The 15,676-nt window shown below is 39.7% G+C and overlaps 1 protein-coding gene and 1 pseudogene across 6 annotated transcripts; both read left to right on the top strand.

The window, feature by feature from the left end:
• The window catches only part of LOC126071358 (guanylate-binding protein 4-like), a 26,268-nt pseudogene extending 24,682 nt beyond the window's left edge, over positions 1 to 1,586 (top strand).
• On the top strand, positions 1,470 to 15,676 carry LOC126071558 (guanylate-binding protein 5-like). Of its 6 annotated transcripts, none has more exons than XM_049875743.1 (11): positions 1,470 to 1,698; positions 4,679 to 4,887; positions 5,392 to 5,519; positions 6,741 to 6,850; positions 7,115 to 7,311; positions 8,405 to 8,647; positions 9,718 to 9,998; positions 10,706 to 10,918; positions 11,797 to 11,899; positions 12,172 to 12,353; positions 14,032 to 15,676. In XM_049875743.1, the coding sequence occupies exons 2-11, from the start codon at positions 4,698 to 4,700 to the stop codon at positions 14,110 to 14,112; spliced, it is 1,728 nt and encodes a 575-aa protein (XP_049731700.1). In that variant the 5' UTR covers positions 1,470 to 1,698; positions 4,679 to 4,697; the 3' UTR covers positions 14,113 to 15,676. The 6 variants fall into 6 exon arrangements, with proteins under 6 accessions (XP_049731700.1, XP_049731698.1, XP_049731699.1 ...); XM_049875741.1 differs by having other exon boundaries at positions 5,392 to 5,579; XM_049875742.1 differs by having other exon boundaries at positions 4,646 to 4,887; positions 5,392 to 5,579.

The raw sequence follows: 15,676 nt of genomic DNA, 5'->3' as shown, positions 1-15,676 counted from the left end.
CAGGATCTGTACTGTTTCCTAGAATTTCCACAGGAGGTTTGAGCTCTGGGTTCCCACAGTGGGAACCTGCTGGATAAGGCACCATTGATTTCCTTCCTTCTCTACCAAGCTTCACTTCCCCACTCTCCTACCATGCTTCTTGGTATCACCTTCCAAATAAACCCATTGAACTCAAATTCTTGTCTCAGGGTCTGCTTCTGAGGAAGCACAGCCTAAGACCACCTCTGTTCATTCTAAATTAGGAATAACAACATATATCTTATTGGATTGTTGTTAGGAGAAAATGAAATATTAAAGTGTCTTAACCAGTGACCAGTTGCTGTCAAGCTGATTGCGAGTCACAGCATCCCCATGTGTGTCAGAGTAGAACCGTGCTTTTTTTTTTAACCAGTGACCAGTTGCTGTCAAGCTGATTGCGAGTCACAGCATCCCCATGTGTGTCAGAGTAGAACCGTGCTTCATAGGGTTTTCAGTGGCTGATATTTTGGAAGTAGATCACTAGGCCTTTCTTCCAAGCTGCCTTTGGGTGGACTCCAACCTCCAACCTTTTGGTTTAGCAGCTGAGTGTGTTAACCATTTGCACCACCCAGGGAATCCTTTAAAGTGTCTTAGAATCCAAATATTCTAAGATCTTACAATCAGATTATTAAAAAGCCGTTGTGATGATTATTCACTCAGCAAACACGAGTAGTATAATGCAGTGGCTCAGAGTGTGGGTTCTGCAGCAGGACTACTTGGATTTGAACCTTAAGATCCATTTACTAGTAGCTCTGTGGTTCTGTGGAAAACGTGGTGGCGTACTGGTTATGAGCTATGGATGCTACCCAAAAGGTCAGCAGTTCAAATCCACCAGGTGCTCCTTGGAAACTCTATGGGCCAGTTCTACTCGGTCCTACAGGGTCACTATGATTGCAAATTGGCTTGACAGCAACAGGTTTGGTTTTTTTTTTTTTTTTTTGTGGTGACTCTGAGTTTGAACTCTCTGTGCCCAGTAAAATATTTCTTATAGGAGTTAACCTGGAGTAATTCATGTAGTGAGCACTGCTTGGGGAGCTTATCAGATATTTATTACATAATATCTTCTTTACCATTCATGCATAGTAAGTATGGAGTACTTTGTCCTTTCTTGTGGGTTAGTATAAACCCTCAGTTACTGCTCTTATTGGAAAAGCAATACCTCCTATGTGAAATCCAAACACTTGGCCCTATTTGAATGCATCTAATAGTTCAGGAAATTAGACCTCACAAAGAATATTGGGCTTCCTTCTGCCCTGCTTCTAAACTGGAGATAGGTATCACTGTATTTCAAACAACATTTCAAAACTGGGAAATGATCTCCAAGATTTCTCCCAGTAACAGCATGCGATTTCTGAGAAACCAGGCCCAATGCATGCAGTGTATTAGCCAACATTCGGGAAATCCCCTTCCTATTGCCTAGTCATGGAGTTTGCTCTTTGGTTTCAGTTTCCTTACAGAGATTTCCAAACTTCGGCCCTTCTTTCCTTAGTTTCCATTTCATTTTCCAGTCTTCTGATCTCAGGCAAAAAATAGCGGAAATCCCCACGTTGGATAAGGAAGAGATATGGCAGAAAGCCCACACCTAAACTAAGGGACAAGAGTTAGGACTCCTACCACGTTCTCATCAAAGCAGCTTTCTTATCAAGAAAAAGGACCTCTGCTGGGAGTTTCACGGTTAAGGTGAGATTGGGGCCAGGGTGGGAGGAGATTGGCAAGGGGCAGCTCACTGCAGAAACATTCCATCAGGACAGGATGCTGCAGAGCCTGATGCGGAATATCAGGCCTCAGTGAGGGTTCAGCTGTGGTTTTATCAGATGGTCAGGAGGATTCTGAAAGGCCGGCTTGCTTTGCTTAATGCTCAATTACACACAAGCATGTATGGAGAATAAACTGAGAGACTGAAATGTCTTAAAGCTTTTTTTCTTCCTTTTCCACCTTATGACCTATCTGGGAGCATAATTACCACTTGTTACCTTTATCTTTGATAGAATCTGATTAAGCTGGCTCAAACTGCAGCCTTACTCGACAATGATTGCCTTATTTTTATGAGAAACAGCAATAATGAGAAGCAACGTAATTAGCATGCTAACATTCCTAAGTTGGTGGTGGGGGGGCGTCCCTGAGTGTGGCAAATGGTTAAGTGCTTGACTACTGGGCAATTCGAACCCACCCAGAGGCGCCTCAGAAGACAGGCGTGGCACTCTGCTTCCAAAAGGTCACAGCTCTGAAAATCCTATGGAGAAGTTCTACTTTGCACACAGCAACAACATTGTTAGGTACAAAAAATAAGAAAAAAGAGGAAAGTTGAAACCTGGAGTAAACAATGAAGAGGTTTCCTGAAAACGGCTACATATTTTTAGTCATAGTGTCGTACTTTATTTGAAGGTCAGTTTTTTCTTTTAGACATAGTTCTGATATAAGTGGTTTCAATTTCTCCATGCCCTTAGCCCCTTTTGTGTTGGATCCTGCTTGACTACTGTACTTCCTCTATAGTATAAATCACTTGATTCAGCAGTTGTTGCCTGACTTGACCCCTCTGACAATATCTGGCAATTTTGCTTACTCCTTGGAACTCTCTCCACCATATAACACAAGTTTTATGCATCTCTTGTTTGATTTCCATTTATCTCCTTGTTAAGAGCCTTTTTTCTTAAACCACAATCAGCACAAAACAAAGCAAATAACAACAACAAAACACACAGGACACAAACTAGTATAGCCAAAAAAAGAGATATTTTCTTTCAGAATCTCCGTCTCCAGCACTCCTGAACATTTCTCCTGTATTTCTTAATGTTTTCTTTATTTGCACTTTTTTTTCTCTCCTGCAGCTTTGTCTTTATTAAGCTAGCAGTTTTGATGAGTGCATCATTGAATTTTACCTCCAACTATTTACTTACTTATCCTCCTTTTTTTTTTTTTAAATAGAAAATAGGCTTAAAGACTTGAGTGAAATGTCGAATGTCAGGTAGCTAGCCAGTGGCAGAACTGGGATTAGAAATCAGGTCTGCTTTACTTCAAGGCCAAAATGTGTATTCCTTTTTTGTATCTCAATTCATTCTTGCATTGCCTTCATTTATAAAAGGTTATGGTACAGTAACAGAGTTAGGGAAAATGTATCCCAGAACACACAGCACTGGCTGAGTTACGAATGGCAGAGCCATGGTTGAATCTGCAATGGTGTTTTGGAGCTTGGGCTCTCTTAAGGAGCAGTAAAGATGTTATCCAGTTAACATGTGGGGACGATGCATAAAATAATATTATTAGTATAGATATATAGCAGTAGTGTTATTTCTGAGGCTTGAAAACGTGGACAAATTAGTTCCTCCCCCATTAATGACATCAGCCCAAAGCACAAAATCTGGCTGCCCCAATATCTGCGTATATAGATTTGGTTCTCCTAGCTAACTGTTACAGAACATCACTGCCAGGTCTTACATCTTTCTAATCGAAAAACAATTATGGCCCTTGCTATAAATGAGTCAGGCAACCAGAACTGTACAACTATAAGGTGCCAGTATTGCTTAGGGAGTGGATTAGAATAGAAAGAGACTTGTCATTTGAGTTTCTAAAATCATTGTGCAATCCCTTCTTTCTGGATAAGACTCGAACTTGGCATTTCTGATTCCCATGCCTGGTGATGTGCCATGTGCCATGGATTTCTATTGTCTACTTCGAAGCAGTTTCTGTTTTGATCTGTCACCTGATTCATCTTTGGGTCCTTGGCTATGAGAAAGAAGTAGGAGGGGGAATGTGTCCTTAGAATTGTTTTAAAAAAACCCATTTGTTTTTGCAATCTGCTAACAAAGAGGTTAGGAATCCAAATCTTTTAGTCGCAAGATAAAGGAAGTTGCAAGTTAAAGGAAGAGTCAGGCAGATGGTGGATTTTTTTAATTCTGTAGTAGATACTCACTTTTAAAATAGAAGTAAATTATTCTTTACCATGGGGAAGGTAGAAAAGTGTGCATTTTCTTGTATCTCATATAGCCTAAAAAATATTTTATCAAGGACTCTTTGGGCTATAGGAATTAATGCCCAGAAGTTAGAAAATAAGTGGTTAATCATAATTAAAGGAAATATTTTCACTCACTTCCTCATCCATAAAAAGGTCACGTTTGAAGTGTTATTGAAGAAGCTATATCAATAACTGTATATAAAACTTACTGAAAAAACATAGCTCTAAGAAGAAAACAACTGTAATGCTATGTAAAGAACTGGCAGGATTTAATATAATACAGTTTGACTGGACATAGCCCTAAATAAGAGAAAAACAAGTTGAAATGAGGTAAAAGAAAGAAATATAGTATAAGATATAATGGTCATAAAGAATCAATCTAGTGATGCAGGGAGATAAAAACTAGGAAACAAAAGTAAGCCAAAAATCAATGGAGTAAGATTCAAACTAACGGTACTAAGTTAAACTGAGGAAATAGATTTTCTATGCTCACCAAATATTTAAGAGCCAGTGGGGTAGCCTGTAAGAGACCTTAAAGAGCCTCAAGACTTATTTTACTGTGGTTCTCTTTGCAATCACTTTTTAAAAATATTTATCCAGAAATTTAGGCCATGCTGGGGAGTAGTATGATACCAAATTCCAGAAGTAAAATGACTTCTTCTGCTTAAACACCAGCCATTTCAGGTCATTCCACCTCCTCCCTTGCAGACAAGGTAACACCCTGGACATGGCCTCAGAGATCCACATGCCAGGCCCAATGTGCCTCATTGAGAACATTAATGAGCAACTGATGATTAATCAGGAAGCTCTGAAGATCCTGTCTGCCATTACTCAGCCTGTAGTGGTGGTGGCTATCGTGGGCCTCTACCGCACAGGCAAATCCTACCTGATGAACAAGCTGGCTGGCAAGAAACACGGTAAGTGCCACCAACAAAATGGTACTGAATCCCCTGTCTTCACTCACGCTGCCCACTCTGTAGTTAAGATGGTTTCAGAAGATAAAGTTTAGACAAAAAGATGCATATTGAAAGCTAGTGTCTGGGCTCCGATCTGGGAGTTTAAAGTCTGCTCCCAATTTCTGGCATACCACTTTTTTTGCCTTACTATTTCCTTGGAAAAAGTATTTTATCCTCATATTTCTCATAAGGAGTAAGAAAGCAATGAAATAACTTTGGTTTACATAATTACACCGTGAATGTTGTTAATAACATGATATTCTTGTAAAAAATATCAAATTTCAAACCTATGGTATCTGCTGTTGTCATTTCCCATTTCTGTAGTTGTAGTTTAGATTGCTACCGGTTGTACTTTCTGCTATTTCCTCATCCTGCTTTCCTTAAATCCTAGCTCAGTTATCAAGTCCCCTATTTCCAGAGCCCCTCTGCTATCACAACCTTCAGTCACCCCCGCCCCTTCTGCAGGGTTCTCTGTTGGATCTACAGTGCAGTCTCACACCAAGGGTATCTGGATGTGGTGTATGCCTCACCCGGAGAAGTCAAATCTCACACTAGTGCTGCTTGACACTGAGGGCCTAGGTGACGTAGAGAAAGTAAGGAAGGAGGATTTGGTTTTGATTAACCTCCTCATCTCTGAACATTCTTTTACACAGGTAGGTTTTACATAAATTTGTACTTCCACTTGACCAGAGTATACCTTATCTTTTTTCCTATTTTAAGTAGTCAAGGTTTGGAATCGTGAAGTGAGAAAAAATATTTATATGCCAGAATCATGACTAGATGTTACTACACAGATGTTGCCAGGCGGTTATTGCAGATATATTAAGATGATGCAAAAAAAAAAAAAAAAAATCACTCAAGAGTCTGTTCCTGTAGAGATGGTGGTTAAGGCCTTGGGCTCTGGGTCAGGTGAACGTGTGTTCAAATCAGGGCTCTGGCACCTGTAGATTTCTGACTTTGACAAGTAAGAGAAAGAATATTTCAATGCTTCTTAGTCTATACGGAGTTCAAGTGTTCCAAATCATTTATTTTCTCTTGGTCTTATCTAACTCATCATTTGATTAGTAGCTACATGGGGTTTTCACAATGGTGTGGTGATAAATGCTTAATGATGAGCTTACTGGGGGAAAAAAACAAAGCCTTGATTTGTAGCACTCGTGCATTTCCTAAATACTGCCTTCATGGCTGATTTCAAGCTGGGAAGAGACGTACACAATCTGCTCTCGTATATTGTTATGAGTTGGCTCTAGTGCATCACTGGGTCCCTTGATTTTCCTTCTTTTTTAAATTTTTTTCATTTTGCTTTGATTTACCAGAGTTTAGAGACGGTTAGCCTCAATTTGAACCTTGGTTTCCTTATCTGTAAAATTTATCTCACAGTGTTGTTTTGAGTTTAAGATCACAAATGTGAACTCTCTGGTGCATAACAGCTAATCAATAAAATAGATATATATGGGTTTGCAATGAGTTGAAATTGACTCAGTGGCTGCTAACAACTGCAACATTATGCTTATAGGCAAACTTTGTTTTATATAATAAAAAACTTGATTTTAAGAGCTTTGGTTGATTTACTAACTTTGACTCCCTATTTTGCAAATATCTAACAGTAGTTACAAGAGGGATTGATGAATTGAAAATTTATAGTTCTGTATAAAATTATCAATGCTAATGATAGAACTATTCAAAGTTCCTATGCATGTGACAATCATTTTTATTTATGTCTTGTTTGATATTTGCAATTCACAGGTCTATTTTTAACAATTGCTCATCTGGGGATGCCATGGGACATGACATAAATCTGTTTTCACTTCTAGGTTGATAAGAAGAATGATACCCAGGTCTTTGCTCTGGCAATGCTACTGAGCAGCATCTTTGTATACAATACCATGAACAAAATCGACCAGGAAGCTATCGACCTACTGCAGTATCCTTTTATGGTTCAAGAAAGCACCAAAACCAGAGAGGAATCCTATATTCATCAGCTGTATGTCTATGAATCATTTGAAAGAAACCTAAAAATGAAAACATGATAAACACTGAGAGTACAAGGAAAAAGTCTATATCTTTGCTGGTGAAGTGATGAATTGGTTAAGGCCCAAGGGGAAAATAAACGTTCAGAGATACATGGAATTAAATATAGGCTTAGATGCAGTCCTATTTCTACCAGTTATCCTTAATTGCATTTCAGCAAAGTAACAGAACTGACAAATCTGCTCAGGGAAAGATCCTCATCTGATCTTGACGAGGTTGCAGATTCAGCTGACTTTGTGAGCTCCTTCCCCGACTTAGTGTGGACTCTGAGAGATTTCTTCCTTGAGCTGGAAATCGATGAGCAAGTCATCACAGCAGATGAATACCTAGAGAATTCACTAAGACCGAAGCAAGGTAACAGGGACTTCAGTTTTGGAAACAGAGGGAAAATAACACAGGAAATTACCTGTTTTGTGTAGGTGGTTAAATTTATGGTCTCCTGTATGTATGTAATCAACTAGTGGTTAAGTGCTATGGCTGCTAACCAAAGGGCTGGCAGTTCAATTCCAGCAGGTGCTCCTTGGAAACTCTATAGGGCAGCTCTACTCTGTCCTATAGGGTTGCTATGAGTTGGAATTGACTCGATGGCACTGGGTTTGGGTTTGGGTTTGATAAGTAATCAACTAGCTATCCTACCAAATTAACAAGTACTATTAATTTTTTTAAATTAATTTAGACCCTGGTGGTGTAGTGGTTAAGTGTTATGGCTGCTAACCAAGGGTTCGGCAGTTCGAATCCACCAGGCGCTCCTTGGAAACTCTATGGGGCAGTTCGCTATGAGTAGGAATCAACTCGATGGCACTGGGTTTGGTTTTTTTTGGTATTAATTTAGAATAAACTATGAGACTCGGTACTAATTTGTACTACTCCTAGGTTCTCGGAGAAAGTTTCTTTTTTTTTTCCCCCCCCTAATTATTTACCTTATATCTTTTTGCTTGGAGCCCTGGTGACATGGTGGTTAAGAGCTCAGGCTGCTAACCAAAGTTGGCAGTTCATATCCACCAGCTGCTCTTTGGAAGCCCTATGGGGGCAATTCCACTCTGTCCTATAGGGTTGCTGTGAGTTGGAATTGACTCAACGGCATACATCAACGACAATCTTTTTGCTTAGAGCTTGTGAAGATATATTGAAATAAATAACAACAGATAGAAAGAATATTTATTGAGCGAAAGAGATTACAATTAACATAAACACCATATTAAATAAATCCTAAGGTGCCCTGGTGGCACAGTGGTTAAAATGCTTGACTGCTAACCAAAAGGTCGGAAGCTCAAACTCACCAGGCACTCTGCTGGAGAAAGATGTGGCAGTCTCTGCTTCTGTAAAGATTTACAGCCTTGGAAACCTTATGGGACAGTTCTTCTCTGTCCTATAGGGTCGTTATGAGTCAGAATCGACTTGACGGCAAAGGGTGGTTTTTAAATAAATCCTACTTTTCCATCTCTAGGCACTGATCAAACAGTTCAGAATTTCAACTTGCCCCGCCTATGTATACAAAAGTTCTTTCCAATGAAGAAATGCTTTATCTTTGAGTTGCCTAGTCATCGGAAGAAGCTTGCCCAACTTGAGACTCTACGTGATGATGAACTGGATCCTGAATTTGTGCAACAAGTTGCAGAATTCTGTTCCTACATCTTCAGCCATTCTAAAATAAAGGCTCTCCCAGGAGACATCAAGGTCAATGGACCTCGTGAGTATCTTTTTTAGGATTTTCCTTCAATTCAACATAATAAATAAGGAACTTTGTTATAAGATTCCCTCTCCCAGTGTCAGTGTTGACAAATACGTAGTCAATTACCATCAAGCAAATCATATTACGATATCTGTTAAGTTCAAGTGGGTATCAAAAATATTTCTAGTGCTTTTTCAGTTATGCTTCCAAAGTAGGATAAAATGGGAGCATAGCCTGAAGAAAGGGCAGAGTTAAAGAAATTCTACCCATAAATGGTCCACTGTTGAACTAGAGTAAACCACATGGGTTGGAAGCATTTGTTCCACAGATTTATTGGATACTTATTATGTGTCACAGCCTGTGCTAAGCACAAGGTGAGCAAGTCCTATAGAAATAGAATTTAATCAATGCAAACATAAACAAACAGAGGCCCACGATGTCAAGAACACCAAAAGAGTCTGAGCAGACTTCTCGGTCCAGGTGTTCCTAAGGGTTCTATGTCTAGAACTTTGTAAATTTTTGCAGTGTTATTGAAGGAAGTTGAATATAAACAAAAACCGTGCCAAGAATAAGGAAGGAAAACATGAAAATTCCAACAAAGTTAAAGGAGACCTGTTCTAATTTGCTCATTTGTTGTTATTCTGTGGAAGGTAACTCTTATATCACCCTTACTGAAGTGAAAGAAAAGGGAATATTGAAGAGAATAGACACCTGAGGAAGAGGGAAAGAAATGGAAGGGTAAAGAGGCAAAAGGCCTATAGCGTTCTAATGAAATGAATACGTGTGACTTTTACATAATTATCTACACATTTCTCCACGGGAGTAGGAAGAAATGTGGACAATGACATAGACATCTTGAGTTCTCTCTATTTTTCCCTTTGAACATGGTTTCTTTTCCCAAAGAATGAAAGATCAGACTTCTTGGTCACACAGTTTCCCAAAGGAACTTATCTGGGCCACTGGAGCACTGTACAAAATGCTGGAAAAGTTCAGGCAATGCAATGTTAAATTAACATTCTCAAAATGACTCAGTATAGAGCATGCCCTTTTCACCTACAAATAATAAGAGTACCTTTCCCCCCGTGAAGGTCTAGAGAGTCTGATGTTGACCTACGTCAATGCCATCAACAGTGGTGATCTGCCCTGCATGGAGAACGCAGTCCTGGCCTTGGCCCAGATCGAGAACTCAGCTGCAGTGCAAAAGGCCATTGCCCACTATGATCAGCAGATGGGCCAGAAGGTGCAGCTGCCCACAGAAACACTCCAGGAGCTGCTGGACCTGCACAGGGCCACTGAGAGAGAGGCCATCGAGGTCTTCATGAAGAGCTCCTTCAAGGATGTGGACCGAAAGTTCCAGAAGGATTTGGTGGTAATTTTTGTTGTCATTCTAGTTCATGGAGATTAGAGTCAGTATAAGGCAAAGTATTGCTATGAAAGGAAAAAATGGAGACTTAATTAAGAAAAGCAATTCTTACTAGACTAGAAAAAATGATAATCATTTATGTGGCCAAGGTATCATTGTTATTTTGGAAAAAAAAAAAAAGTAACTGCTGTGGGCCCTATAGATTTTGAAACTTTCATATGCATATAATCCACTTTTTCCATGTTATTCCCATGGTCCCATTTTTTTGAATAATATTATCCTTTTAAAAATTGTATTTTTAAAAGTATTAACTTTTTATTTTTATTAATTAAGCAAGCAAAACTCCCAGTTACATCTTCTAAAAATTCATGTATTTGGGCTTTGTACAGTAAGTAGGCTGATATCATTCCAGGCCAAAGCTAAGAAATTGATGTCATTAAAAGCCAGAGTGGCATTAGCTGTACCACAATTATTCCAAGAATCACCTCCTTATTTGAAATCCCAAGTCCAGGATAATACTGAAACCAGGAATGTGAAAAAAGTAATAGATGCATTTAAAACAAGGGCATGAGACTAGAGATCTGTGATCTGCTCCTCACAGCTAAGGGAGAAATAACAGCAGAAAGGCACTTAAGGAGATTTCTAACTTTCTAGAAAAAATATAGATTCTTTTTGAGAATCATTGCTAGAACTGCTGCTGTGTTTCTTTGAAGACCCAGCTAGAAGCAAAACAGGAAGACTTTTGTAAGCAGAATCTGCAAGCATCATGGGATCGTTGCTCAGCTTTACTGCAGGGTATTTTCGGTCCTCTAGAAGAAGAAGTGAATCAAGGGATTTATTCTAAACCCGGGGGGTATCGTCTCTACATTCAGAAGATGGAAAGGCTGAAGAAAAATTACTATCAGGAGCCCAGGAAGGGAATACAGGTATTCCTAATTTACCAATTAATTCTGGAAAATTGCTGGGTAGTGGGGAAGGGGGTCTTTAAAAATTCAGGGAGAACAGGAGGAAAGGCATATACAGGCACACAGATGAGATTTATGTCTCTGCCTAGTAGTTCCACTTTCATTCAATAAGCATGGATAAAAAACCTACTCTGTGCCTCCTATTAGTGTTCCTGGCACAAGATTATGCTGTAATGACAGCTGTGAAATTAAATTGAAATATCAGCAAAATCATCAGACTTTTATTGCAACATCTATTATGGTAAGATCTTTTTGGTTGCATAGGACAGAAACCTAACAACTAAAACTAACTTAAGAAAAAACAATAGTTTATTGGCTCATAAAGATTAAAAACAAAAGATTTCATTTAGTTTTAAGCACAACTACATTCCGAAGTTTAAATAATGTCACCAATTCTCCTTCCTATTTTCCACCCCCACCCCACTTCATTTTTTTGTCGTTGTTATTTCTTTTCCCTCCCTTTTGGCTTTATTCTCAGCCAGGCTCATCCCAGATGGCAGCGAAAACACCAACAGCTCCAAGCTTAGCTAGTCCTTAGTGCCCTCAGTCTCAGGAAAGAGAGCATCTTTTTCCCAGAATCCATGTCAGTCTTTAAAAAACTCAGGTTGCAGTGTTCCCCTGCCTGTGAACAAGTGCTTTGTATCTAGTGGCCTTGTAACCGATTGGCCAGCCTGGAGAAAGTGCCTACTCCTGTGACAGAAGAGGCTTGTTTGACAGTTCCACCAGCATGGGCTGTGCACTTCTGGGGATGAAAAGACGCTGGGAGGACACAGAAATGAAGATGTTTACATTTCTGACCATCGTTTCCTGTTCTAACTGCATGTTTTGGGGGTTCCTAGGCTGAGGAAACTCTGCAGAAGTATTTAATGTCCAAGGAGTCTGTGAGTGATGCAATTCTACAGACAGACCTGATTCTCACAGCAAAGGAAAAGGAGTTGGAAGGTGAGAAGAAAATGGAAGATAGACCAGAAATATCTCCAAGTTTGAAGTTAACTTGGCCTGGTCCACCTGGGATCATCAAATTAGGGCAGGAATGCTGAAGATGTTTCTTACTTCCTGAGGCTGTATCTGGGTATGGCACATATAATCAGCTGTATTAAGGCTACCTGGAAGGAAAAAAGGGCCCCAGGGAATTTTCTCTATAACAAGAGTGGAAGGTAGAAGGGAGTAACACTTCAATCTTAGAGAATTTTGTTTTTTTCCTTTGTCCTCAGAGGCACGCATGAAAGCAGAGGCTGCACAGGCTGAAGCACAAAAGTTGGAGGAGATTCGAAGGCAGAATCAGCTAATGATGGAGCAGAGGGAGAGACTCCATCAGGAGCAAGTGAGACAGATGGAGAGGGACAGAGCAAACTGGCTGGCAGAGCAACAGAGGGCCCAGGAGCGTAAAATCCAGGTATGTTGCAATTGTATCATGCTAGGATTGTAGTCTTCTCCATTTAATGATGAGCCCAGGCAGCAATGACAAGGCAGAAAAGGCAGCATAATATTGTGACCCTGGATAAGGACTCTGGAGCCAGTCTACTTGGGTGTGACTCCCATTTCCACTATTTACTAAATGTATGATTTGGGCAACTTATCTAACCCCTCTGTTGCTCAGTTTCCTCTTCTGCAAAATGGAGACAGTACTAATACCTATCTTATAAAATAGGATTGTTTTAATAATTATATGAGTTAATATTTGTGTTTGCAATGGTGCCTGGGACAGAGTAAGCACTATAATTTATTAAACAAAAGTGAAGGATATTTCTAGCCTACAGTTATTATTCTTTTCTGTTAACTTATTAACCTCTCTGGACAATCTTTTGCTTCAGTCATAGATTAACTAATTAATTTAATATTACTGTTTTTATGACCCTAACCTTGACTTGGGAAACCCTGGTGGCGTAGTGGTTAAGTGCTACGGCAGATTCGGCAGTTTGAATCTGCCAGTGGCTACTTGGAAACTCTGTGAGGCAGTTCTACTCTGTCCTATAGGATTGCTGTAAGCCAGAATCAACTCGACGGCAGTGGATTTTTTTTTTTTTTTTTTTGGTTTCTCAACCTTGACTTGATCATCCCTGGTTCTGAAGGTCTTTAACTGGCAAACTTTGTTTCATCCCATCCTTTTTTATTATTATGATTATGAGTCAATAGGCAGTAGTTCTGATTTATCAAGCATTATACAAACACTTGGCATGCATTGCCTCATCTGCTGTGTTCACTATGAAGCTCAACTGTTATGTGCCCATTTTCAGAAAACAGACTCCAAAGACATAACTAAGTGCCAGCATTCCACAGCCTAGGAAATTATCAGAACTGTCTTCCCCACAGAATGAGGTCCACAATTGCTTCTGCAAACCTGGTATAAAATTTCTGTGTGAGTCCCCTTATGGGACAAAGGACATTCTACCCCTCCCCTTGGGTGACCAGTCTACCTGTGTATAATAGTTTTCCACGTGGTAGTCCAAGACATTTTTAAGATTGCCACTCTGTTCTGAAGGACAGTATGGTCAGTCTGGGGTCTTTGATTTCGTTCTACTTCTGCTACCAAAACTGCAGAGACATGGAACAGATTCCCTCACGTAAGGCTCAGACACCTCACCTGATTCTGGGCACCCTGCTGCAGGATCAGCTTCCCCTTTTAGAAATATGTGAGACATTCATCTGTGTAGCAATGAGGCTTGAAGTTAAGATGTGACTAAGACTTCCTAATGAGATTGTTTAGAATGAAGGGGCAGGGAGTCTCAGAATGGAATTCTGAGATAACAGCATTTCATGGACTGAGAGATGATGATGTTTCTGGAGCTACAGCAAGAGACGTATAGATGCTTACAGAAGTAGGATATCCAAGAGTGAGAGAGAAAACAGGTATGAATGGAAGAGAGGAACTGAGTAATTGTTGTTACTGATAGATTAAAATAAATAAGGAAAAAAAGATTTGTTTGCGTGTTTCCCCCACCGATTTGGGCACTACTGTAGGGTCACTATGAGTTGGAATCAACTTGACAGCCCTGGGTCTGGGTCTATTCCCACAGTAATTAGTCCTTTCTGCGAACTTATTAACCCCAATGTTTTTATTTCTCACTCATTAGGAAGAAGCCAAAAGGCTCGAAGAAAGATTAAAAGCTGAAAACAGAAGGCTTCAAAAAAAATTACGGCGTCTTTTTAGGTAATACATGTGTCTTACTGTAAAGAGCTAAACATCAGAGCTTCCTTTTATTGCTCACTCTCACTGAGGGCACGACTGGCCCAAGCAACTACAGAACTTAAGACAATTACCATTTACGTAAACTTTATAATTGTTATGAACATATCTGCCAAAAGAATGAACAAATCTGTCTTGGAAGAAACACCGTCAGAATGCTCCTTAGAAGCAAGGATGGTGAGACTATGTCTCAAATACTTTGGACATGTTATCAGGAGGAATCAGTCCCTGGAGATGGACATCATGCTTGGTAAAGTAGAGGGTCAGTGAAAAATGGGAAGACCCTCAACAAGATGGATTGACACAGTGGTTGCAACAACGGTTGTGAGGATAGTGCAGGACTGGGCAGCGTTTCATTCTGTTGTCTGTAGGGTCGCTATGAGTTGGAACCAACTTGACGACACCTAACAACAACAAACCAAAAAACCCATTGCCATTGAGTCAATTCTGACTCAGCGACCCTACAGGACAGAGTAGAACTGCCCCATAGAGTTTCCAAGGAGTGCTTGGTGAATTTGAACTACTGACCTTTTGGTTAGCAGCCATAGCTGTTACCCACTACACCACCAGGGTTTCCTAACAACACCACCATAATTATTATATTAAGCATTTGTTTAAAGTTTTATGGTGCTAGTAATTGGTAACATGTGCATCCTAATAGTCCAATAATTAAAAAGATGCTTACTTCCTTAAGGAGATTATAAATTGTATAATAGAAAACATTTTACCACTACCTCAATTTTGGGGTGATGCCATGTTTATGTAGCATATTCCAAGAGAGAGAGCTTTCTCTTCCACCCAAATGCCGCCAGTCTAGTTTTCCACTTCTGTCTCAAAAGATAGCAAGTGACCTGTGGGTATTATCCACATGACTAAGTCAAATGGAAGTTGACCAAAATCTTAGGCTTAGTTGGACATCACTCCTGTCAGGTGGTCATGTGCTAGTTGCCAGCAGATGGAGGCGCCAATGGTAAAGACAACTAACCTAGCTCCCTAGTTGAGACAATATACAGTTCTCAACTAGGTGGCAGTTTTTCAGTCTATAGTCAGCAGCATGACACCTGGGCACTGTCAACAGACAGTTTGCATGGACCAAGATGAAAGCAAATAACCTCATAAAATCTAGATCCTCCAGAACATGGAAGGTGCTATCAGCATGGAGTTGAAGATGTATCATAGGCTGAAGGACTAAAGAAGAAACCTTCTCTTTCTTGTTCACCTTCACCCAAGACATAACTTAAATAGTACATTGTAGAACTTGAAACAGTTGACACTGGACTATATAATTGTGTTGCATGTTTATGGTTCTTATAGCTTGTAAATATATGGTATAAGTGATGTTAGATGCAGTGGCAAAAATTTGATGGGGCTAATGTAATTTTATACTTCTTTATAGTTTTAAAGTTAAATGATCTCAGTTCTTTGCAGTCATGTTTGAAACTCTGCTGGTGTTTCCTAAAAACATTATGGATTGAATAAAAGTATTTATTTGTACATATTTAATCCGTAAACTTCCATTAAAATTTTTTGAA

Source organism: Elephas maximus, chromosome 3 (genome assembly GCF_024166365.1).
Source record: "Elephas maximus indicus isolate mEleMax1 chromosome 3, mEleMax1 primary haplotype, whole genome shotgun sequence".
Classification (NCBI taxonomy): Eukaryota; Metazoa; Chordata; class Mammalia; order Proboscidea; family Elephantidae; genus Elephas; species Elephas maximus.
Note: the sequence above shows the minus strand (reverse complement) of the source record. Positions and strands in the feature narration are given on the sequence as shown.

What these genes read in the sequence shown, in the direction of transcription:
- LOC126071558 (XM_049875741.1), top strand. Translation starts at nt 4,698, where the DNA reads ATGGCCTCAGAGATCCACATGCCAGGCCCAATGTGCCTCATTGAGAAC. An exon ending in GCTGGCTGGCAAGAAACACG is followed by an intron (nt 4,888 to 5,391) that starts GTAAGTGCCACC and finishes CCCCTTCTGCAG; the next exon opens with GGTTCTCTGTTGGATCTACA. An exon ending in AGTTCCAGAAGGATTTGGTG is followed by an intron (nt 9,999 to 10,705) that starts GTAATTTTTGTT and finishes GTTTCTTTGAAG; the next exon opens with ACCCAGCTAGAAGCAAAACA.